General features: G+C 42.3%; 1 protein-coding gene and 1 long non-coding RNA gene across 8 annotated transcripts in view; one reads left to right on the top strand and one right to left on the bottom strand.

The window, feature by feature from the left end:
* Positions 1-5,935: 5,935 nt before the first annotated feature.
* USP6NL (USP6 N-terminal like) overlaps positions 5,936-26,350 on the bottom strand; it is a 211,476-nt gene continuing 191,061 nt past the window's right edge. For 5 of the 6 annotated variants that reach the window (XM_025000678.2, XM_059892656.1, XM_059892657.1 and 2 more), the window contains 6 exons: positions 26,102-26,222; positions 22,895-22,989; positions 22,150-22,215; positions 21,957-22,056; positions 19,341-19,493; positions 5,936-13,925 (listed from right to left, as the gene is read on the bottom strand). In XM_025000678.2, coding sequence (XP_024856446.1) covers positions 12,559-13,925; positions 19,341-19,493; positions 21,957-22,056; positions 22,150-22,215; positions 22,895-22,989; positions 26,102-26,222 — 1,902 coding nt within the window. In that variant the 3' untranslated portion in view covers positions 5,936-12,558. The remainder of the gene's footprint in view (positions 13,926-19,340; positions 19,494-21,956; positions 22,057-22,149; positions 22,216-22,894; positions 22,990-26,101; positions 26,223-26,350) is intronic. The other variant, NM_001192695.2, reaches the window with a different exon arrangement.
* On the top strand, positions 13,765-19,347 carry LOC112449248 (uncharacterized). Of its 2 annotated transcripts, XR_003037714.2 has the most exons (4): positions 13,765-13,851; positions 16,276-16,368; positions 17,503-17,616; positions 18,377-19,347. It is a non-coding gene; the product is annotated as an uncharacterized lncRNA (long non-coding RNA). The 2 variants fall into 2 exon arrangements; XR_009496837.1 differs by lacking the exon at positions 16,276-16,368.

Genomic DNA, 26,350 nt, shown 5'->3' with positions numbered 1-26,350 from the left:
GGACTGTTTGCGGGTGGGGTGGTGGGAACGGAGGTTTGAAGGCATCTTCACTGGGCATGGCCATTTGCTGCTGTTATTGTTTAGCTGCTCAGTCGTGTCTGACTCTCTGTGACCCCACGGACGGTAGCCCACAAGGCTCCTCTGCCCACGGGATTCTCCAGGCAAGAATACTGGAGTGGGTTGCCATTTCCTTTGAGCTCCACCCAAGCCCTGTTAGGCTCATTCATTGTTAGAACTTTTAAACGGTGCCCTAGATGGGACCTGTCCATCTTGGCTGGCTCTTAGCTTTCATCCCTACATGCCTGGGACACCTCTCCTCTTCAGGGGTCCTAAGCCCTTCTTACCTCTGTCTTATTTCAACATGGATCCTTCTAACATCCTAGGCACCTGCCCATTGGTTCTAAACCTTCTTCAGTGTCTGCCCACAAGGCTTTGAAGCCTTGTGTACATAGAACTTCCCTGGCCCTCCCAAACCTACGGTAAGTGACCCCTGACCCCACCTGATGCATGACCTTCAACAGCACAACACCATCAGCTTCAAGGTTGGCCTGATGCAAAGGCAGAAGTTGGAAAGCCAACCAAGGTCTAGGTGAACGCTGTTTGTAGCTCTGTTAGTAATAAATTAGACCTCTTTGCACGTCAGCACATATCAGACTATCTCTGTTATTCTTAAAGAATGAACAATATTAGTGTTCTTTTATATGGTTATACACCTCAATTTAGGAAGCATCACTATGAACAAAGCTAGTGGAGGTGATGGAATTCCAGTTGAGCTATTTCAAATCCTAAAAGATGACACTGTGAAAGTGCTGCACTTAATATGCCAGCAAATTTGGAAAAGTCAGCAGTGGCCATAGGACTGGAAAAGATCAGTTTTCATTCCAATCCCGAAGGGCAATGCCAAAAAATGTTCAAACTACCACACAATTGCACTCATCTCACATCCTAGCAAAGTAACGCTCAAAATTCTCCAAGCCGGGCTTCAACAGTACTTGAACGGTGAACTTCCAGATGTTCAAGCTGGATTTAGAAAAGGCAGAGGAACCAAAGACCAAATTGCCAGCATCTGTTGAATCACAGAAAAAGCAACAGTTCTAGAAAAACATCTACTTCTGCTTTATTGACTACGTCAAAGCCTTTGACTGTGTGGATCACAAAAAACTGTGGAAAATTCTTCAAGAGATGGGAATACCAGACCACCTTACCTGACTCCTGAGAAATCTGTATGCAGGTCACGAAGCAACAGTTAGAACTGGGCATGGAACAACAGACTGGTTCCAAATCTGGAAAGGAGTATGTCAAGGCTGTACACTGTCACCCTGCTTATTTAACTTGTATGCAGAGTACATTGTCCGAAATGCCGGGCTGGATGACGCACAAGCTGGAATCAAGATTGCCAGATATTGGAGAAATATCAATAATCTCAGATATGCAGATGACACAATCCTTATGGCAGAAAGCCAAGAGGTACTGAAGAGCCTCTTGATGAAAGTGAAAGAGGAGAATGAAAAAGTTGGCTTAAAACTCAACATTTAGAAAACTAAGATCATGGTATCTGGTCCCATCACTTCATGGCAAATAGATGGGGAAACAGTGGCTGACTTTATTTTGGGGGGCTCCAAAATCACTGCAGATGGTGATGGCAGCCATGAAATTAAAAGACTCTTGCTCCTTGGAAGAAAAGCTATGACAAAATTAGACAGAATATTAAAAAGCAGAGAAATTACTTTGCCAACAAAGGTCCGTCTAGTCAAAGCTATGGTTTTTCCAGTAGTCATGTATGGATGTGAGAGTTGGACTATAAAGAAAGCTGAGCACCAAAGAACCGATGCTTTTGAACTGTGGTGTTGGAGAAGACCCTTGAGAGTCCCTTGGACTGTGAGATCAAACCAGTCAATCCTAAAGGAAATCAGTCCTGAATATTCATTGGAAGAACTGATGCTGCAGCTGAAACTCCAATACTTTGGCTACCTGATGCGAAGAACTGACTCACTGGAAAAGACCCTGATGCTGAGAAAGATTGAAGGTGGAAGGAGAAGGGGATGACAGAGGATGAGATGGTTAGACGGCATCACTGACTCGATGGATGTGAGTTTGGGTAAGCTCCGGGAGTTGGTGATGGACAGGAAAGCCTAGTGTGCTGTAGTCCACAGGGTCACTGAGTCAGACATGACTGAGCAACTGAACTGAACTCAATCTCAATTTAACCGATCCTCTGCTGTTGCAAGACAAACATCCTTTCACATCTATTTTTTTCTGCTTGTACTTCTGCTCATGCAGTGGTGTGGGACTTGGCACACTGAAGGGGAACTTTTCCTCCCATTGGCAGAGCATGGACATCCTTTCTGCCAACTGGCCTCGTCGGTCATTGCTTCCATTCAGCAAGAGAGTTCCAGAAAAACACCTACTTCTGCTTTATTGACTATGCCAAAGACTTTGTGTTGATCACAACAAATTCTTAAAGAGATGGGAATACCAGACCACCTGACCTGCCTCCTGAGAAATCTGTATGCAGGTCAAGAAGCAACAGTTAGAACCAGACATGCAACAATGGACTGGTTCCAAATTGGGAAAGGAGTATGTCAAGGCTGTATATTGCCACCCTGCTTATTTAACTTATATGCAGAGTGAAGTGAAAGTTGTTCAGTCGTGTCTGACTCTTTGCGATCCCATGGACTATGCAGTCCATGGAATTCTCTAGGCCAGAATACTGGAGTGGGTAACTGTTCCTTCTCCAGGGGATCTTCCCAACCCAGGGATCGAACCCAGGTCTCCCACAGTACAGGTGGATTCTTTTAACAACTGAGCCACCAGAGAAGCCCATATGCAGAGTACATCATGGGGTCACAAAGAGTCAGACACAACTGAGTGACTGAACTGAATTACTGGCAGGATGGAGAATGTGTTTAATAGCGTTGTATTTCTCTATCCGTACATTTTCTTTCACTGTTCTTTGCTCATATTCTACTTGGGGGTACTTCACAAGTCTCAAAGGGGAAAAACAAACTTCAAATATAAGTGATATTAGTCTATTCCCTATACAGACATTTCTATTCATCGTTTAACCTTACTGAGCACATGTCCCAGGCGCTGTATTGCACATCATGTACACATGATGTACATCATCTCAGTACATCTTCAGAGCAGGCCTGTGGAGAATGCCTCATCTTCTCTATTTCACTCAAGAGGCTAAGGTTCAGAAAGGCTACTGGAAAAGCTGAGACTCATCTCCAAGCCTGCTGCAAACCTGAGTTCTTTCCAGACACCACTTCATCCTCTAGATAAAAATGCCCTCACATGATTGTAAGGTGTTCACAGACAGTAACAGAAGGCCACAGAAGCTAGAACAACAATGACGTAGAGGCGGAGATGGAGCGACATCTCCTTTCTTCATGGTCAAAACAGTTTGCTTGGCGGCAGAGGCGGGCACGTCATTCGTGGCTTCTCATCAGAGGTTTTGACCCCAGGACTCTGGCTGCTTGTGGCTTATTCCTATACAACTGCATCACGTGGTTCGGGTCTGATGGACAGATAACAGAGTCGTGAACTGTTGGGCTGCTGTGGGCTTAATTTTTAAGAAGAATCCTAATTTCTGAGCCCTACCCCCAGAGATTTGCCTCATTCATCTGGGGTGGCCTGGGCACCAGTATTTTGGGCAGCTTCCCAAGAGACTCTGGTTCACCACCCTGGTTGAGACCTGCTCTCCGACGTCATCTCCACCAACCCATCCAGCTCCAACGCCCACATTTTAGAGCTGAGACAGTGAGGCCCAGAAGGAAATGTGGCTTTCCCAAGCTCACCCTGCTGGTGAGTGGCAGCTCAGACAGGGGCATAGCTATGATGACTTCCAGTCAAGCTATGATGACTCCACCAAGCTGTGCACCACCAGGGCCATCGCTCTCTGCCCTTTCAGAGGTGGTCCTGCTAATGGTATGACTTGTGGGTACAGATGTGGTTGATGATTTAACACTGCATCCATACAGCAACCTGAGTGTCTAGGTCTTATTTGCTCCTTTGCATCCATCCTCTGCTCCCTGGCTGTCTTGTGAGGGTCCCTCACTTCCCATGGCTGTGAGCCAGTTTCCTCTGTGCGTTTCCGTGGTGACTTCCCCGCAGGACCAATCTGAGCCATATCTCTTCTCATAAGCATCATGTTCGTGCTTGTCATACAGGGGCTGAGCGCACTGGGTTCCCCACCCTTCTGGTCCGTGCCATAGATGTGGGTCTTCATTTGTAAGAAAGCATGAATGCCAACCCTCCCCACACGTCCGCCTGCTCCTTAATGCCACAAGGCCATCTGTTCTTTGCTCACCACTATCTTCAGACCGCCTGACATGGCAGCTGCACAAAGCAGACACACAGGCCTGGGGTTGGGGCACCCTCCCCTTAGAGAATTTGGGGCAGAACCCTTTTCAGACTCTCCCTTCCACCTCTAGAGTTTGCAGATCAGAGAACCCAGGCCCCAAAAGGCTCAGGGACCTGCCCAGAGTCACACCAGGATCTCAGTGGAGCTGATGAATGCATTCAAGACCGGCTGAGCTATCTGGGAGCCGTGGTTCATTGTGGATTCATATTTGGCTTTCAGAGAAGTGAACCTCTGCACGCCCACACACGGTAACTCCCACATCAAATCTCCTTAGGGTACCACCTGCAGCAAAACTTACAGATGTGCTCGCCAAAGTCAAGGGTGTTCCAGGGAAGGATGTGAGAGGTCTTGATGCAGCCGGCTTTATCTTCAAATTATGCTGACTTTCCTCCCAATCAAAGTGGAAAGTTTGATCTACAGGGAGTTTTAATTATTGATGTTTTAATCTCCAGGAATACAGAAAGTAACAAACTGGAATAAAACCAAGGGCAGCCTGGTAGCGGTTCCCAAGCACGTGAAGGGTCAGAACTGCCCTCTAACTGGCATCATTTTCCCCATGTAGGCCCAATCCTCCCACTACGCCCCCACCCTGCTCTGGAGAGAGTGGCATTGCTTCCCACACATGCCAACCTGGCCGTGGCTCTAGGAATGACAGCAGATGACAGCCCCAACGCCCTATCAAACTCCAACCATCTCTTCAGTCAGGTCACTGGATCTTCTCCTGCACTTAGGCTGCTGACCTCTCCTCCTTCCTGGGACCTGCAGCCCCCCAGCCAGGGCCCCTCCTCTCCCATCACCCTGGGCCATCCTCCCCCCGCCCCCCGCAGGTGTCCTGTCATGACACGTGTGCCGCTGTGTTGCTCGTGAGACTCTCAGCTCCATGTAATCAGGGCTGCGGCCCTCCTGGTCACTAACGCCCAGCTCTGCGGGGGCTGGGAGGACAGGTAACCTTCCTCCTTACTACTGCGTGGTGATGCCTTCCTGGAAACCATGCACCAATCAGCTTGTTGAATCCTCACAACTCCAGGAAACGAGCACTGCAGCCTGCATACCCCAGAGAAGGGCACAGATGCTATGGTCCTGCTCCTCCTTCCCCAGGACGGAGGCCAGTGGATGCCTCGGGCGCCGACTTCAAACTCGACTCAGTCTGATGCAGAAGCTCCGTCCTTAATCACCGGGCCTGTGTGCCGTGGAACCCCAGTCCAGGCCGGTCCCTCCGAGTCCTTCACGCTCCCCTCCTCAGCTCATCTCCTCCCCAGGCAGGTGCTCTCCTATGACTTGACCCCTACGTGCCAGCAAGTCCAAATCTCTCCACAATCACCAGCTGCCCATCTGCTCGATGTGTCCGTACCCCACTGTTCAGATTCTATGGGTCCAAACAGAAGCCGTCTCCTCGTCAGCCCTAAACCCACTCCTTCTCCCGGATTCATCAGATGGTGGCCTCACTGTCCCTCCCACGGCCCAATCAGGGAACTGCAGAAATCAACCTCTGGCCTTCTGTTCCGCTCAGCAGTACAGAATGATGTGTGCGAGCATACAGGTTCTGAAGAACACAATTCTAGTCACAAGTGCAAGAAAAATACAACAGGCATAACTTTAACAAAAGAAGCATAACACTGGACCAGAAGAGTCAAAACAACTTGAGAAAGAACAAAGTTGGAGGATGTACACTTCTTGTTTTCGAAACTTAAACACTTATATGATTCATTGATTTCTTGATAGAGGTACTAAGGCAATTCAGTTTTGGAAAGCACTGTCTTTTAAACTTGGTTCGGAGACCATTGAACATGCATATCAACTTAGATCCTTCCCTCACACCTTATAACAGTAATAATTTGACATGGCTCATAGATCTCAATGTAAGAGCTAAACTGTAAAACTTCTGAAATAAGACACGGGAGAAAAATCATTCGTCACCTTGGGTTAGGCAGAGAGATACAATATTAAAAGCATGATCCATGGAGGAAAAAAAACAATAAACTGGACTTCATTAAAAACACTCATACTTCAAAAGACATCATTAAGAAACTGAAAAGACATGTCACAGACTGGGAGAAAATATTTGCAGATCTTATGTCTTACAAAGGAATTGTATCCAGAGTATTCTAAGAATGCTTACTTTAAAAAAATAAGAAAACCCAATTAAACAAGTGAGCAAAAGATATCAATAGTGATTTCACCAAAGAATACACACGAATGAGTCATAAAAACATGAAGAGCTGCTCAATATCATTAGCCATTTGAGAAATGCAAATCAAAGTCACAGTGAGATATCACTTCACACCCACTAGAATGGCTTTAACCAAAAATACAGAACAAGCATCGGCGAGGACGTGGAGAAATCAGACCCCTCATACACTGCTGGTGGGAAGGTAAATGATACAGATATGATGGAAAAGAGTGTGGCAGCTTCTTTAAAAGTTAAACACAAGTTTATCATAAAAGCGAGCAACAGCGCGGCTAAATATACACCCAAAGAAAATGAAAACAAGGCCAAACACTTGGCACAAATGGTCAGAGCAGCGAGTGGAAATAACCCAAATGCCTATCAACTGGTGACTAGAGGGACAAAGTGTGATAGCCAGACAACAGACTCCTAGTCAGCAATAAAGAAGAAAGTGGATACTGACACTTGCTACCCATGGATGAACCTCAAAAAGCAAAAAGAAGTCAGATGCAAAAAACCCCACATATTGTCTGATTCCATTTCAAGGTCCAGAAAAGACAAATCAGAAAGACGGTGGATTAAGTTGCCTGAAGCTGTGGGTGGGAATGGATCCTGCAAATGGGGAAAAGAGCTTTTTGAGGTAATGGAAATGCTCTAAGATTGGTGTGCTGTGATGGCTGCATAACTCTGTAAATTTACTAAAAAATCACTGATGTGTATACTTAAATGGGTGAATTTTATGGTAGGTAAATACTACTTTCTTAAAATTGTCAGTGAGGGAATGGAAGTTCTAGACTCAGATTCAAGTCCTGCCTGGGTCTCTTTTCCTAGCAGCTGTGTAACTTGGGCCAAGTCACTTCAACTCCCTGAGCCTTAGTTTTCTCATATGTAAACTGGGAACTAAGGTCATACACTTCAGTTATTGGGAGAATTAATACGGGTAATATGCCGAGCACAATGCCAGACACACAGCGAGCATTCAGTAATGTTAGCTATTATCCTTAATTGTTATGATTACATTCAATCAATTATCAAGTTTCGCCAATTTTTACTTAGTAAATAGTTCTCAAGTTCATTACCTTTTCTTGGTAATTTTTCCCCTGGTGCTGGGATCCGTACCACCTTTTAGAAATAACACTTGTTGCAACCATCCAAACATCCCCCAGGCCTATACCCCTACATCCGCCTCCACAGGGCACACAGGCCCCCAGGCCAGGTCTTTGCAGACTCTCCCACCCCATCCCAGACACACATGCCAAAGCGAGAACTTCCCCACACACGGCACGAGGCTGCGTGCATCCCTTCTCTACAAACGCCCCTCTCCCTCCCTTCAGTCCGTCTACTCTCTCTCCCGCACAGTCCCTCCCAGACCCTCCAGCACTGGGCTTTTCTGTGCCCACAATGGTCACCTGTACACGTCCCATCGCCAACACTGAACTGAGACACAGACTATAAAACACACCTCCTATCTCGAAGTATGAACCCAGCACCGTCCCAAGGCGACTAGTACACTGTAGGGGCTCAATGAAATGCTGACTGGTCAGGTGGACACCAGTGTGCAGCACCTTCTCGGCTTCTCCATGGGCTTCCTGACAGCTTGGGCCTCTTTTCAGCAGGTCACTTAAGGAAAAGTGACAGAAGTTATCCAGGAAAACGGAAATCCTCATAAGGCTCAATCTATTTGGAAGAACTGTTGTAAGAGGTGATGAGAGGAAGCACAGGGTCTGGCCTTGGGCTGAAGTCACTGCCACTTCCCACCACTGCCAGCAGTTCATCAGAACTGTGAGATGGCTGGGGATGTTCATCTTTCCAGTCGAAATGTTCCTAACTTACCCGAAATCAGTTTCGAAACTCTGAAAGGGGTCTGTTAAGAATTTTTGAGACAGCTCACAGTGGTAATATACACTTGATTAAAAAAAAAATTTCCCCAGTTAGTCCTAACGAGCAGCAGGGGTCAAGATCCACTCTTATGAAATCTGTTATTTTTTCCTCTATTTTTCAGGATTCTTACTGATAAAATGGTGGCAGTTATGCTTAGATTTATCTATAACCGAAAACCCTTCTGAGAGTACAATTCACAAGTGTTAAATGGAATCCTTTGTCCTGTTCTCAACACCTTACGTCATTGTAAAAGTAAAGTCTGACTTATTAAAACTGTCTGATCGATAAGTATTAATGTTACTATTAGAAATGAAATGTAAAATCCATTAAAGGACAATTACAACAAACTGCCAAAACCAATCTTAAATAACCCACAATCAAGAGCATCCGAAAACAAAGGCGTGAATGTAAAAGATAACTGAGAATAGTATTTCCAGAAGATTAAGCTGTAGATCCTGTGTGAATAAAGCCCTATTTGTGGACCTGGAGTGTTTTTCTCTAATCATAGAAAAAGAAAAGAAAAGAGATCTTAGCAAAATATTGACTAGGCATCACTTTTGTGCTTATGGTGTAACGAGCCCTGAGACCAAGATTGGAAATGATTACAAATATACAGGGACACTCACTGTGACATAAAACTTAGGATCTTAAAATGAAAAAAAGTTAAAACAATCACATCACATCCTGTAAACATCTATTTTTCTTCTTTGGAGATGTCCCAGACTGAATCTCTTTTCCTTCTTTAGAGAAGCGTTCTGTCACTGATGGTGAAGAGGCTTAGGACCTGTCACCCCAAAACATGCCACTTTGGGGGTACAAACGATTTTTGAGCTGAAGTTATGAGTCCCTGAAACCCTTTACCTGCCTAAAAGCAGAGCCTTCCCAAAGAATGCAATTGTCATAAATCCCCTCCCCAGGCAACTTTATATATAATCTCCTCTTCTGGCACCCCACTCAGCCCCCAGGACACATGATCATTTCTCCTATCTGCTTTGCTGAAGGCCCATTTATTTTCTAGAAAGTCATTTGCTTTTACGTAAGTGCCCTTTCTTCCCCATCCCTCCCTTTCCCCAGCTAAGCTGGGTGGAGAAACCCCAAGCTAACCCTCCCCTGGAGCACCTCATCACTGGATCCCGTGAAGGCAGGGCACACGTGCGAATGGCCTTCTGGCTGCTTTTCTCCTACTTGTCTGTCCTTTATCTGCCCAATCTATGAGGTCTGGATGGAGAACCTAGAGGGCAGGAGGAAAATGCATTCTGTTCCTCCCCTGTATGTCTGGTTTGACAGGATAGGCATCTATCGGCTCCCAAAGCTGTCTTCTGTTTTAAACATCCTGGAAACATAAGCACCTGAAAGAGCTGAAGTTTTAAAACTCTTTGAGACACTAGGTCTAGTTTAATTTTTCAAACTATTAAAAAAAATATATAAACTATATCAAAGTGCTTACTGTGTTAAGCAAAACTGCTATGAAGAAAAGACTTAACAGTGGTAAAATATTTACCTCGTATATATCTAGAGAAAAAAATGAAGATCCTTACCAGATTTTTTATAAATATACTTAACCTCCTATATGAATATTATTCCATCTTTTAACATTTCATTATTTATATTTTATTAAAAGATAAATTTGAAAGAGTAAAAGTGGATGGTGGCAAAATAATTTCAAATTAAATTTTCCTACTTGAAAAACCAACAGCTACATTTCACAATGGAGGAAAACTGAAAATAACTCCTTACTGCTATTAAAAGGGCTTCCCTTGTGGCTCAGCTAGTAAAGAATCCGCCTGCAATGTGGGAGACCTGGTTCAATCCCTGCCTGGGTTAGGAAGATCCCCTGGAGAAGGGAAAGGCTACCCACTCCAGTATGCTGGCCTGGAGAATTCCATGACTATATATGTCCATGGGGGTAGCAACGAGTTGGACACAACTGAGTGAATTTCACACACTAACAGACTTGTAAGCTATTAAAAATGGCTGATTAAATAAACGCAGGTGATACGGTTCTAAATACAGAATTACTGGAAGCTAGTAAAGCATGTAACACAGAACTGCAATATATATAGTCATGGAGGCAAATACTGGGTCATATCTACTCAGTTAGAAGTGAACAAGGTTTAGAAAAATCAGAGATGCCATATGAACAGAGCACATAAAAGACACAAACAAAATATACTTCTTCAGCATGTTAAAAACAATCACATCAAAAAAAGTATACAGATAAAAAATGTCATAGATGACATAAGAAAATAGTGTGTGTATATATTTTTTGCATATATATATATATAAATCTACAGTATTTACCACTGTTGATATATATATATTTTGAAGCAGCTTTGATGCTGCTATCATAAACTAAATTGTACAGCTTGGATTATTACAAGTCACAGAATCAAGGTTTAAAATTGGAGTTCACATCCCCAGCTACATTTTTATATACATTTATTTCTCAGCTTCCACATGATCTGGGTCGGGAGTCTTGTGGTATTTGGATTTTGTCGGAGTTTCTATGCAGTGCTCAGCTGCTAATACACTGCATTTGTTTTGCCCTTTAATAACATCATTACCAAGTTGATTAAAATTACATTAGACTCATTATATACATAAAAAATATTGTCACATTCACTAGCTAAACAAATGTTACTCTCATTTTATAACATATACTTCTGTACCTTGAAAGCTTAAAAGCCCCAATTTACAAGAAGAACGATCAGTGTTAGGTTTTCTATTCTCTACTGTTCGAACAAGAGCAAGGTAAGGGTGAAAACAAGCTCTCCAGTGAAACCCAAAGACATACTTTCTTGGAGTGCCCAAAACTTGGTCGCTGTTTTGGTCATTGTAGTGTAAAAGAATATTCTGAAATACATTGCTGATTTGTTACCTTTTGAAACTGAACTTTTTTCACTGAACCAACCAACCAAAAAAAAGATTTCTGAAAAAATGATAGCCACGCTATTTAAAAAAAAAAAAAAAGGACCAAAATCTGAGATTCCTAGTAATAATTAGGATCATTTTTTACAATTTTACAAAGCAATAATTTAATGGCCTAAGAGCAGCAATATCCACTGACTACATTCTTTAAAGGAAGAGGGCGAGGAAAAGACCATGTAAGTATCTCCCTGCCCTTTGTAGGGAGGTTTCACAGGAATTTAAGGGACAGAAGTAAGAAAGGACCATATTATTAATCCTGCTTTCAAATGAATTTCAAAGCAGTTGGTTCTGCTATGAGTGACTGGTGATCGGTAACTTGCAACTTCAGCTGGCATCCACTGGAGAGTTATGCACACACTTCCTGGGCGTCTGGCAAGCATACTCTGCTCTGAGCTTTGTAGGAGTCAGACCAGAAAAAAGGGCACAGACACACAAAAGCGGACTTCTCTGTGAACATGGACACACTGCGTGCTGCACTTCTGAAAACAAAACTTAAACTGCACTGATTTTTTTAAGCACCATTAAGTGGTTAGCCTTTCTCTCCAATGTCTTTAATTTTCAGACTGAAAGCTGAATGAGAAAGCTGAGCATTCCATGAGATGCTGAATCAAGTCAGGGCAAACCCTCAAGTCACTTTAGGACCTGGGTTAAAAATAAAACGAGGGGACGTGGCGGTGGACGGACAAAATCTGACTAAAAGATAAGTTAGGGAAAAGGAGAATAAATTATTCCATGGATCTAGATTAAAAGTTCTTTTAACATTTTTTTAGTTCTGTGTTTGACTGTATATGGGTAGATGCCTATATAGTAGCTATTAAAAAACACATACACTAGGTAGAGCCTTAAAAATATCTATTCTACTGCTTTTCAGTGCTTTGTAACATTACTCAAAATAGAATGGGCTAAGAGAGTACAAATATTCAGATTTTGGAGAAAGATATTAATGAAACTGTGCGTGCATCCCTAAATGCTATTGCTATGTTTCCAGGTTAAATTCCTTTTAATGGGTTCGGTGATGATGCACGTTAAAAGCTCGTCTTTAAGCAGCATCTAGGTGGGGATGAAATCACTTCCATATATTCTTATTACTGACATACATGAGAACTGTGTGAGTTCTTTACAATCGTATAAAATACTGCTTTGGCAATTATAAACATAGCAATTCAGGTCTCATACGGTTTCTATTCTCTTGTCTGCAGCAAGTACAAATGAATTCTTACAGCAATACTGACTCCTGCATAGAGAGTCCATCCCGATTTCTGTAGTGATACGCTGGAGGCGAGGGCCCTGAATACTGAAACCCGGGTGAAGTGGCGTCTTCCAGAGCTGGGGAAGTTCTATACCGCACTGGACCATCTACGGAGACTGAGGGGAGTGAGTGGTCCTGATAGGGGGCGTGGTGAAACGTGGGGTGTCTTGGGAAACTGCTCAAGTGGCCACGGTTGACATCTCTTGTCCACGGCTGTCCGTGCATCTCTGGTCTCCACGTGTAACCAACTTCTGACCATTTTCTGTTATCTGGCAAACAATCCCCTGGAGGAAGGATGAATCTCCCATTCTTTGGGGACCCTGAATTGCCCGAATATCCGCCGGCACCAAGATCAACAGGGAGAACTTCTATTCGACTCGACGGCTGGACCAGAGGAGTCGGGCGGCTGTAAGATTTCTCTGGAGAAGCACTGATTGAAAGTGTGGAGCCGTAAGGTCTCCGGGAAGGATTTGTGTGTGCCCCGGGGGGAAACGGGAAGCTGCTGTTGGCGGCGGGGACCCGTTTTGGAGAGCTGCCCTGGTAGGTGGGGGGGTTACTGTACGAAGGGGGGTGCGCAGGCCCGCGATCTTCCCCGTCTGGCAGGAACGGGTGCTGGGCGTAACTTGAAGGCAGGACTTTGAAGGCGAACTTGGGCGGGGCTCTGGACGGGCTGGCGCCAGGCTCGGCGGGCCTCCGGGGGCTCTGCGCCCGCGCGCGCTCCAGCGCCTCCTCCACGGCGCCTCCCGGACCGTCCTCGGGCACGTTGTCGTACTGAGAGGCCGTGGAGCCGCGCTTGCCCTCATCTGCATCCAGCACCTTCGTCTTCTGCCTCACGTGGGGAGCCCGGGGGTCGGCGAGCGCGGGGGGTGCCGCCCGGCTCCGGCCTTCCACAGCGGACTTGGCGGTCTTCTCCAGAACCGCAGCCTCGGAAGGCTTGTGCCATCGGGGCGCGAACTCCTTCCGTGCGCGCGAGGTGGCGTTGCTGTTCTGATTGGCCGCCGCGTGGTTGTACTGCCCGGAGCCGTCCTGGGCGCCCGGTGGGAGTCTCCTCTGCGCCTGCGCCTGCGCCTGCGCCTCGTCGCGAAGCCGTTTACCCTCCTCGTCCGACGACTTACGCCGCTGCTGCCTCGCCCTCTCGGGGGTGCCGGTCCGGCGTGGGTGGGGTGGGGAGGGCTCGTGGATCTTGTGGGGCGAGCCGCTGCCTCTCCGACCGCCAGGGTGGGGACTCGACCTGCCCACGCTCCTCTGTCCGTTGCTCAGGTGAGTAACACCAGCTGACTGACCTTCAGGGGGAAGCTGCCCCAAAGGTTTCTTTGGAAATTCATCCTCTTTGCCTAAAGGGAAAGACACATTCATAAGTGCCATATGTGCATGAGCAAACAGTACCAAACCTAAGACTTACAATCAATGAATTTCTGCTTACTCTTCACTTGCGCACTCAACACGCATACCCACAACAGAGACATGCAACATTTTAGTAGCTTAGGAGAAGCATTTTTTAGAGAGATTGACATGAAAACATTCCAAAACTCAAAAGTCTTATTAGACAATGTGCAGATCGGAAGATTTTATATAACCTTATATGAGTAGTAAGAAAAAGTGATAGTGACTCAGTCGTGTCCCACTCTTTGGGATTCCATGGACTGTAGCCCACCAGGCTCCTCTGTCCAGTATTTCCCAAGAATACTGGAGTGGGTAGCCATTCCCTTCTCCAGGGGATCTTTTGGACCCTCAGATCAAAGCTGGCAGGCAGATTATTTACCGTCTGAGCCAACAGGGAAGCCCTATGAGCAAGGGTCACAGAATTGTATAAGATGATTATTAAATTTTGTTAAGCTATTATTACCTGCTTTTTCAAAAATGCAAAGCTGATATTCTCATTTCTATTCCTAAAACAATCTTGCAGGTCAGTAGTTCAATGTCTTACTATTACATTCCTTCCACTTAAGCATTCCTCAACTAAAAGAGTTTAGACTCTCAGTAAAATAGTTTCTATCAACTTCAAGCAAGTCTGCCAAGTTTAAAGGTCAACTGATGACCAACTGTGGCTCCAAGCTGTACCCAAATCGCTCATTATTATTCTCTCAAGTAACTCCACAGGATAAAAAGAAACAATATTCTGTACTTCCAAATTAATATTCTAACAGGGTCCCACTTGAAATGCAAAAAAAGGAAAAAAGAAAGAGAAAATCATATTAGATACTTTTAGTTTTACATTTCAAATAACACCAGAAAATTAAAGAGGAATTAAAGGAATGTGCATTTAGTAAACAGTGTCTAAAAACAATCCACCATAATATGGACACCCATAAATACCATCTTGAAAAGATGACAGACTTCACTTGTAAAAATTCCAAAGTTTAAGATATATGCTTTCTACCTGTCACTACAAAATCATACATTCTCACTTAAAAATAAGTTGTTTCTCTCTTCAAATGTCCCCCCCACCTAACAAACGGTTAGGAGGAAGCCATGGGTCCACAGTTGTGAGCAGGCAGACGCCACCTTGCTTTCATGTAGCTCATGGTTTAGGTGATGATAACTATTATTTACCCACATATCATAATTTTAAGATATTAAAAAAGTTCAATGAGCTTTTCCTTGGAAGGGAGCGGAGAATGATGGTAAATAACCTTTAAATAGATGAGCCGCCAGACTCAGAGTTACTGAGCTAAAAATAAACTTTGTGTTTCCCTAATTCAGTGGGTTTTTTTAACTTTTTAAAAGGAAATTCTCCTTCTCTAACCAACTCTCATATGAAACTCTAATAAATAAAAAAATATAAACAAAGCTGCTCTAGGTAAAGTGGAAGGAAGAAGTAGGGAGGAAAGAAGACTAAGAGAGAATTGAACATCTGGGGAAAATAATACCACATCATATCCTGTCCCTATGTTCTCATATCCAGAGATTTCCATCCTGAAATCTGGATACATAAAAGGCATGCATCAGCAAAGACTAATAGGATGCATGGTAAAATGCAGAATTGCAAATATAAGGCCTGTATTTCTCAGGAAAAGGAATGAAAAAATGAGGAAGTAACAGACTGAGGTGGTAATTTCATGCCTGAAGCAAAATGGAAAGGTATGTGTTATACATATGAGGGATTTTTAATTTTTCAATATAAAGGGTGAGAAAAGTATTCACCTTACACTTAACACTACTTTATATTCAAGCCAATATACACATTTCTCTAAGAAGAGACATTAATATTCTATGCATCTACACATCATATTAGAATTAAAAGAAAATTTTAGCATGTTCCATTTACTGAATGGTCAAGAGGCCAAAATCCACACCGGGAGGGAAAAAATCTGCAACTGTTTTAAAACATCCAAAAAGTAGCTTCTTAAAGGTCTTTCACGGTCACCCATAATATATCTCCCTTTCACCTTAGGAGTCGATAACCGGCTCAAAGTGCGGTCCTACTTATTTTGCAGTCTAGTGTCTAAAATAGTAACAGAATCACAACTGAGGTTTTGACAGAATGTCCACTCATTCATATGTAATTAGTCTTAATTAGAGTAATGATGTTATCACTCAAATAAACAGTACAGAGACATAACAGTAATAAATACCCAAGATCTATATAGCTAAGAAACTAGATATAGCAGGATTTGGAGGGAAAAAAAAAAATTCAGTGCAAACAAAAGGACATGATGTCTATAATTAACTGCTGAATGTCAGTCTCTCACTAGGAACGAGGACTCTAAGTGACGATGGATACCTCAACTGAACAAAGCTATTTAGAGGATACAGCCCTTAGCTCCCATAAAGATTGTAAGTAGGAAAAAAGGAGAGCACTTTGAAAGGAGCAATAGACAAGCATATAAGAAACAGCCTTCTAAAACCTAGGTGCTTGAAAACCCTAACTCCTCCCCATATTATGGATAGTACTGAAGGTTAAGCCAGGGGGCCTACGCGGGAGGGTCAGTGTGTTCCCAGGCACCAGGGCCGGACCGCAGTGCTGGGGTCTGCACAACTTAGAACAGCACGGGACAGCAGCTCCTGTCCACAGGGACCTGTGACCGGGGAGCGGGCAGGGCCGTGACTCCGCACCCACTTCTGTCCTCTACCAGCAGTCGCTGACTGACCCAAGCCCTCTGAACAGCGCAAATCCTCAGCAGTTCAAGGGCAAGCAAATGTACACTTGTTCACGTTTCTAAGGGCCTCCGTGGCAGTGGGAAGGGCCCTGTCTCTCAAGAGGAGGGACCTAGGAGAAGGAAGGGAAAGAGGGGAGGGGAAGGATGGGCCAGAATCAGGGAGAATAATGGGGGCGATGGGGCGGGGAGATACCCACAGCAGAGCGCTGGGCCTCCTGAGGCCGCTGCTGGACTGAGTGAGGCCCAGGACTCATCTGGCAACCATAGCAGCAAAACCCAGGGGCCCTGCGCCCAGGAGAGCTGACCTCTGTGTCTAAGTACAGGATCAGGAGAAAAATATTCTCCGACTTCATTATAAAGTGATTCCTTTCTGAAGCACATACACCATTGTCTCATGTGCTGAAGTACGTATACCATTGTCTCATGCGCTGATAAATATTCTCTGCCCTTTTCCCACACAAGTAGATCCGTATAAGCATTAAACATTCTTGGACAGTATCTTTCACAGATTCAAACTATTCAAACTATGCAGCGCCCCCCCCACCCCGCCCAACGTGCCTAATACACACTCTGCTGCATTTGGTCTTTGGTTCAAATATCTCCTTTCACACCTAAGCAACGGGGTATAACTAAAAGATTCAAGCATAATTGATGTCAAACAGATGGCTATAAATAGGCAATAAGTATTAATATTTATTATCCATACTTTCATTCTGGACTTCTTTTCAATAGACATGACATTGTTTTCTGCTCACCTCACTTTAGCTCCTTGCCTAAAATTCTGTTCTTCACTTCCTCCCCTGAAAACCAGGAGTTTAAATGAAGAAGTGGGAAAGCAGCATGATTCCCATCACACACAAGACGGACGCTTCTGTGAAAATACCACGCTAATGACACTTTTCACTAGGGTTCCATCACATAAATGGTAAATATCTTTATGCCACTGCCAAGAATTAGACTACTCTGCTCAAAAAAAAAAAAAAGGAACTGTAACTTGATATATTTCAGAAAAAGGCAAAAAGTTTCTTATTTTTCTTGAATAACACTTTTTTCTTTAAAACAACAACAAAAAGAACACTCCTTAGCATCCCTTTAAAAAAAAAAAAAGGGAGTCTCTTTAGTCCCTTCTGGCTGCTCCATCTTCCATCGTACTCAGGTCTCTGTCACCACCCAGTGGACACCACACGCAACTACAAGTCCCTCAGCCGGCCTGCCTCGGAAGACCGCAGTGGCTTTCTGTATCCAAGCAGAGAACATGAGCCCGGAGAATATCCCAGCTCCGGGGTCATTTATCCACCCCCACCTCCTCTATCTCTGTCTACCGTAAAAAGATCTTACAAACTACCGCCACCAAGTTTCCTCATGTGTAGACTGGGGCTGAGTGTTTTGTAAAAGTTATTTGAGGGATTAAATGAGACACTGTGTGGAATGTGGCACAGAGCAGACACTCAATAAACAGTAGCTGCTAGTTAGACACTAAATCAGTCCATTCCATTACACAGGTTTGGATATTTTATTCTCATGTTTAAACAGTTCTGTTATATATATTTTTTCTATTAATGTATGTGTCTTTTACTAAAACTTGTTTTAAACTTTTTAAAAGTAGGTAAGTCATTTAAAAATAAATATTGGAATAGCAAGAATATAGTTAGTAACTGTTACTCCAAATGCATTCCCTGTGACAGGAAAGAATCAGTAGAGAAGGACAACACTACATGAGAGGAGACCTCCCGGAGCAGGGCGCTGGCCTCACTGGGCCCAGGCCCACACGCCACCACTGCAGTGACGGCTTAACTTCTGGTGAACCCTGATGACGCAAAACAAACCTCAGAGAAACACCGATTAGACTCCTTGCGCTTAAATAACTAAAAGCAAAGCATCTTGGTTTTTAGCAAAAGTGTGTTCTGAAAACTTTCTACTGTGCTCTCTCTGCATTTTGTTTTTTCTTTCCCTCTCATCCAGTACTACCCTTCATCCACCCTTCCCTATTTACCCTGTTTCTAGCTCTATTATGACTCTATTCATACTCTATTGTTGCTGCGTAAATTCTGGGTCTCCTCCGTGCACCCTGAGAACAGAAGGAATGTCTTTTTAGTTGTTAAATCCCCAACACAGCACCTAGCAGAAAACCTAACAGGAGGCACTGGAAGATGTTTTGGAATAAGTGAATAAAATATATTATCTACACTGCAGCATACTGCGAAGAACCAGGGATGAGCAGTCAGGAACCTCAGACTCGGACTCTGCTATCTGCAGCTTCTGCGGGCTTCATGTTTATTAGCATTTTAGTATCAGTTTCCTCTTCTATAAAATGGGACTTCTACTTGCTCCAGCACCGCATGTGGTTCTACAAGTGATGGTGAAAGTAAAGAGTGCTGATTGTTATGGTAACTTAAGCCATGGTTAACTTCTGTTGAAACAACATTATCTATCTATTAAACTTCCTAATTTTCCAACTAGGAGAGGCAGATTTAATGAATATTTGCTCTTTCTTAAACTAATGAAGCCATAAGCAGCCAACAAGACACTGATTTACATGATGTCATCACAAGTATGCAGACGTTTTCACAGCAATGGGCCATGTTAACTGCACAGTATCTCCTGATCTTAACTGTAAGTTATACATAAAGCATCTGGCTATTTCCTTACCAGGCTCTGGAAGGTCGAGCTTTGCCCGCTTCAGTTCTGCCATAGAAATCTGGAGCTGCTCTATTACAAAGTCATCTTCGAAGAAAAAATCCTTTGCCAAGGTCTCCTGAAGAAATTCTACAAGTTCTTCCATGGACAATCTCATAAGATGTTCTAAGAAAAGATGAGAAAAATATACAATGGCTACTTTAGGTTGAGAAGAAAACGTATTTTATTCGATGTCTATTTTTAAGAGTGCACCACATACAACTTCCAAATAGCCTTGTGACTATCACCAAAACTCAGTTAGTACAAAACTGTTTCCTGATATTAAAGCACAGAGAAAAGCAGTTCACAGAGAAAAGCAGGTAGCCTCGGGGGACTGGGGAAAGGTGAATGCTGCTAAATACCTTCTCACAGGTGTAAGAATAACCATACCTGGGTATTATTTTTCCCCAGAGCATGAGCTCCTAGAGACCGGAGACTGACAAAGACCACCCAGGATGATGTATGTGTTTTTCTGATAACAGCTGTGACTGCCACAGGCATAGCCACTTCTAGGTCTGTATTTTAACTGTCTCAGAGTTTTTCAAAAATCTCGGAGGCAAGAATTCTACCACTAAACCACCAATGCCCCTCTCTGAATTTCTTGAAAATCTGGATTATTAATTTTATCTGTATTGATACTATGCCAGTGTCCTACAAGCAGATGTGTGTACATGCAGTTCAACTTACAGAAGTAAATGACACTTTACACATTATTCACCTCTTTGCTTTCCCCCAGTCAATGGTGTGTATCACTGATACCTCTCACTTCAACAAGTATGATTTTATGCTGTCATTATTAACAACTGCATAAGAATCCACTGTGTGTATGCTCTAAATTTATGAATAATTGGTCTTCTAATACTGGGCATTTAGGTTGCCTTTTTTTTTTTACTGTTTAAAGTCACAGTGTGATTTTTCTTTTTTAAATAACAATGCCTCTAAATATTGGTAAGGGAATCAGGAAAAAAAACAAGAAAAAATCTTAGGAGCCTCAGGTAACTATTGGCCCAGAAGCTTTATATGATGAAGGAACTTCATATAAGTCCTTGATCTCTGTCTTCCTAATGAAGAAAGAGTATACAACAGCAAAGGCTTTCCAGAGTTTAACCTAATGATAGTAGGATTTAAAGTAGTTGTTGTGTTTAAGGTTAATTTACAAAGAGTAGAGGAACTTTTTACTTGTCAAAATTAATCAAGAGTCGTAAGTGAAACACAATTTAAGAGGAGGGAGAGAGTTATGGGGCTTTCTCACTGCTAAAGGAACGTTCAACTGGTAAGTATATACCTTAACACAGAGTATGCTTCTGTTCTACATCTTGGTCAGTTCATAATCCAGAGAGAAGAGAAGGGCATGGTGGGGAGAGGGGAGGGAGGGAGACTGACTGACTTCCTGCGGTTATGACCACAGATCTGAGTTTTGGGAGGCAGTTCACTGCCAAACTGCTTCATCTTAGGGCTGTGGTTTGGTGTTGGGGAGGCAGGGACGTGAACCTCAAGACTTCTGAATCCTCTTCTCTCAGAGTAAACAACACAGATGTGATTTTAAAGTTTCAGTCTTATCTAGAATCTGAATAATCTGGTGCTCCTGAAGACCATGCTTTTCAAGTAAGCAATCAAACCATTTCCTATCAAAGTACCAAGGACATTCTTAGAACAAAGCCACAGCGGGGAGGAAAACTAGAGAACAGGACCCCAAGCACTCAGCTAATGTGTCACTGAGCTGGGAAACTGAAGAGATGACCATTCAAGAACAAGGCAAGCGGGCGGAGTATACAGTGAGCGTGAACTCAGGCTGTGCCGCAGGCGGGAGGTGCTGCCTGAGGGGCACCCACGTGAGCTTCTCTTCCCTTCTCTGCATGGTCACAAAAGGAGTGCCTAAGTTTTAAGGGTAGTTTAAGACTTTAAGGTGAATAAGGTCCCTCATATTCATAAAGAGCAACTCTCACTTCTTGACTTTCAGAGTAAGGCACAGCATATCCTATTTACCAAGCCCTTGCGATATTGCAACTGAAGGCCTTTTGCTACATTTGGACAACTGTGGGCCTGGAGGGTACTTGCTACAGAGGCCACAAAGCAGCCAGACAGGGAGATAGGGGGAGGGTCCCCAACTCTGGTCTATGGCGTGGGGCTGGATGCTCTTTTCCTGGTGAAGCAATCACAGAAAACGCCCTCTGTAGACCTGTTAACTAAAGGGCCTGGCTTCTTTGGTCTCTCCCTTTTCGTATTAAACTTATCAAAGAAAAAAAATAAATAAATAAGGGACATCCCCCCCACACACACACCATGGAAACAAGTAACTAGTAGGAATATTAGTAGTAGTAAAACCAACATACTACATTCAACTTAAATGTGAAGATGAAACTGACACAGAGAAAAGAATTAAGAGTTTTGCAAGGAGTAAGCTTCTAGTCACGACGAAGAACCAACGAGGGAAAACCACCAACTGAAGATAATTTCTTCACTGATTTTAAAGAATTTTTAAACTCATTACTAAAAAGAAATGACCTTGAAGTTGGGTGGGTAACGAGAAGTCAAGATTTAAAACAAGGCTAGCTTTTGTGAAATCTTTATAATTAAATGCTTTCTTACTTCTGTGTAATTTTAAGATTGTGTAAGACATAGCAGTAAGAACTCGCTCTCCTTCGAAGATATAGATGTCCCATATTCTGAGGTTTAGTGTAAAGGGCGTCTATAATTAAAAACAAAACAGAAATAAGATGAACAGTTTGTCCTCGTCTGGTATTTTTAATTTTATGATTGGACTTTTAAAAGAAACACTCACCCGATCAAGGAAACATTGAAAAAACCATTTCATTGTGTAAAAACTTGTGTAGACTTCTTGAGAATCCTGGAAAAAACAAAAATTTCACAATTTCTGGATTGCTGCACACAAAACATGACAATATAATAAATACTAAAAGTTAGGCAGGTTGTTGGAGGCAGCTGTCACAGCTGAACAAAACCATTCATTACGAATCTCCTCTGTGCTGCGGTATTTCCACTTTTTCTCTTCTGACTCTCTCTTCTTCCTCAGTTGTACTTTTGAAAATCACCCTGAGAATAAACCCCTCATAAGATAAGACTGTAATACAACACTTTGATTCTCTTTTAATATATTCTAAAAGGAAGCATCGTTGCTTTACTAAATTACTGTATTTTTTCAGAGGAGTATGCATGTGATTCACTGAGGACGAGTCTGTATGATCCTTAAAATATTTTAGTGCAAATACTTTAGTGCAATTAAAAAACCTCCTAAATCACTGAGGAATCACATACCCTTAAAAACTATATTGTTTGTATTATTATGTATCAGCTTCAAAGGCGACTGATGCTATGAGTTAGGGCTGTGATAGTTCAGCGGTACTAAATTCCACCAATCTAATGTCCTGTGAGCAACTGGAACTGCTCAGTAAATGAAATGGACGAGACTGTACACCAATAGAGTGATGGGGACCAATGGCTGCACTCAAGGCTTCTAGCTTTATTCTTGGTATAGGTGGGTGTAAGTCAAGGTCATATCTACCTACCAAGTGCTGCTTAAGCTTGGACAAAAATTTATTCAGTATTTTTTCATGATGTTCTTGAAACCTCAAGAGTTTGGGAAAACCATGGACAAAAAATCCTAGAATACAAACATAAAAACAATACTTCATAAATAATAACAACAGAAACCCCTAGTTTAAAATGCAACATATTTCTTTTATCTTTTAGCTGTTAACAACAATAAAAACAAACCTAATAGTTACCCAAATATTTTTACTTCTCTCCAAGGTAACAATTATGTATAAGCTTTGATTAATGAAAACTTATAGCCTAGTATGTGTTTGCTAAGGATCGCCTATCACCTTGTAAAAATATATAAGAGGACGGAGTATTTCTGAATTAAAAGGGAAAATAAGAAAATAAGAAAAAATGGAAACTGAAGCTTTTTATCAAGATTATCTGTTTCCTTGAAGTACTGGGTAAACACACACTTCTATAAATTATTCTAATCTTGATCACTTATTTTGCTTCCCCATTATATAAAACAAACACTGTATTACTTTTTTCGGGCTTACTCTAACAGTATCATTAGAGTAACCATGATTCCCAGGTTAATATCACTTTTTAATCCTTTTTATAAGTGATATGTAACATAAACTAAAACATACGGGCATGTATGATCAATGTTAACATAGTCTATCCCAAATGATTACGCAATACAATCTATAAGATTTCTAGGAAGTAACTGTAAATGGGAAGTTAGTATTAACTTTGTGTATGTAACTCATGGAAATTTACATCTATTTTTATTCACAAGTTTCCTTTCAGATATTCTAATAGTCCATTAAAAAGGATGCACACACAATGAATTTGATTTCTCCATATGGGTTCTTCAGCCTGGGTTCTAGGTAACTTCAAAAGACGTTAATAAGTGTTCTATGTTTTTAAAAGAATCCAGGAGAAATACTGTATGTCACATATACCCTTTTTTGCATATGTTCACAGGCATATGAGCTTTTGAATGTTTCTAAGTTGTTTCATAGACTAAAGACACTTGTTTTTCTTGGTTTACCTCATCTCCCAGACTTATCTGATCTTGGAGTCCAATATTTCCCCACAGAACGCATGTTTCCAAAACGTAAAAGTATGTCCCTGCAAGAAACTGCGGAACACTGCTGGGAAGAACTGCTTTATGATCCTTGGGGAAGGGCTATTTCTTAACCGATTCTCAGCTTTCTAAGGAGTGTGTAAAAATCTCCAGAGATAGAAAATTCCTCCCCTAGTAATACTTTCTGGTGAAATAATTTCATTAAAAAAAAACACAAAACTCTCTCTCTCTACTGACACTTTCATGGTCAATTTGAGAGGAGTGGGGGTTGGAAGAAACTCAAGACAAAGTCTGATTTTGAAAAAGGCAATTCCTTCAGTAATAAACAGAGCTCAAGGATGCTAAGATACCCAACACCGCTTCCCTTTTCAGTGGGGTTCCAGACTTGGTATTTTAAATCTCATGCTTTAGCCCTCACATTACACTTTTGTGAGTGATAACAGCTTCATATAGGAAATGCAAAGAACTGAGGTAGCCTTCAGTTATAAAATTTCATAGGCAGATCTAGAAACAAATATCTCTAGGTACAAACTTACCCATAACAATGACCTAAACTGGTTTGTAAATGTAAATGTTAGAATATTAAAATAAGTACTGCTTTGTAGATTAGTCTGGGGCTTCCCAGGTGGTGCAGTGGTAAAGAACCCACCTGCCAATGCAGGAAGCACAAGGGAGGTAGGTTTGATCCCTGGATCGGAAAGCTCCTCTAGAGAAGGACATAGCAACCCACTCCAGTGTTCCTGCCTGGGAAATCCCATGGACAGAGGAGCCTGGTGGGCTGCAGTCCACAGAGAGTCAGACATGACTGAGTACACACACATAGCTTAGACTGCTGACAGTAACTACTGCAAGCAAGTTACCAGGCTTCTTAAAAGAGATGGATTTTCTAAAACTGGACAGTATTCCACATAATTACACACTACTTAAGCTGTTAATATTCCACTGTACTTCCAAGATTATCAGCAATGCCATCTCACGCTAAAGCAAAATAAAGACTGATAAGGAAGAGTTGTGTTTCTTCAAGATGCCTTTTGCAATGATACTATTGAATGGCAGCTCAATGTAACGTGTCTTACTAATGGAGTCCACTTATGGGATGCAGAGAGTCCAGAAACACTTATCATGTAGACAGTATTTATTTTTTAAAAAATTCACAGCAAACACTGAAGGAGATAGCTAAATGCAAACATATACACATACACACAATGCTTCGACAATAAGCACATGGTAAGAATGTGAGATTTAATAAACTATGGAAGGTCATAGTTTTGAAAATTTAAAACATCACTTTAACCTGTGGCAGGTTCCCCAGCACATGAAGCTTTAACGTTCACAAAGAGAATGATGGTCCATTCTCGGAGTGATTAGTGTTAAAACTGTTTTTAATTTGGTATCATCACACTCAATGGCATTGAGAAAATAATTTTGCATTATATAGAGAAACACCACTTTTATTTTCAAGAGAAGTTTCAATCCAAACTCTCTCAAGTTAAGTTTATTGCATATGCTTGGCAAATATAAGAAAAATATTATTCAAAACAGTGTAATAACTTGAAAACCAAAAAATTATGCAAGCTTTGAAATATCAAACTTCCCAGAATATGTTATCAGCTTTTTTTACTGTAAGATGGAACCAATTTTAAGTCTGAAAGAATTAAAACACATATTTGACATACCAAATCACTGTGGGCCTTTCCTTTAAACACCTCAGTGTCATTTCTCAATTAATATTCTCTAACAAACTGGTATAAATCGCAATATCCAGTCAACAGTAGACATTTCTCTGAAGGCATAACTGTCTAATAGTTTCGATCAAAAGCTTCCAAGAATTCAGTTTTTCCTAAATTCTTCCAAACCTAGTTTCTCCTAACCAGGGCAAGTAAGGAAAGAATTTTAAAACGTCAATAGTATATTTTGTAGTAAAGACGAAGGACTATAAATCTGAACAGAAAAGCTTAGAAAAGTTCAATGAAGAAGAATTAAATAAGAAAATAGTAATAAATACTAGTGAATTAAACACGCCCCTAGACAAGTTTCTATACTTGACTCTACCAAGCATCACCCCCAAGTCTGACTTTGTTCGAACCTGCCAGTCTCTCCCTCCCCTGTTTGTTGCTGGTGATCAGCCTCAGGGTCCTCTTACCGTGCATGGCGTGTTTGGGACCTGAGAACAGCTTGACCAGGGCCCAGAAGGCATCTTCCTCGTTCATATACATGAGGAGCAAGGCTGTGATCTGGCTCATCCCCTGACAGTATCCAACCTCCTAAAGAGAAACGAGAACAGAGAAACCGGGGGTTTTAAGATCAAATTACATGTACAGGCAGGTATGAAAAACTGAGGTAGAAAACAGAAAAGGCCTAAATACATTACTTAATGCGCAGTTCTACAGAG

This window comes from Bos taurus, chromosome 13 (assembly GCF_002263795.3).
Source record: "Bos taurus isolate L1 Dominette 01449 registration number 42190680 breed Hereford chromosome 13, ARS-UCD2.0, whole genome shotgun sequence".
NCBI classification, from domain to species: Eukaryota; Metazoa; Chordata; class Mammalia; order Artiodactyla; family Bovidae; genus Bos; species Bos taurus.
The sequence above is the reverse complement of the archived record's forward strand: the minus strand, read 5'-3'. Positions and strand labels throughout refer to the sequence as shown.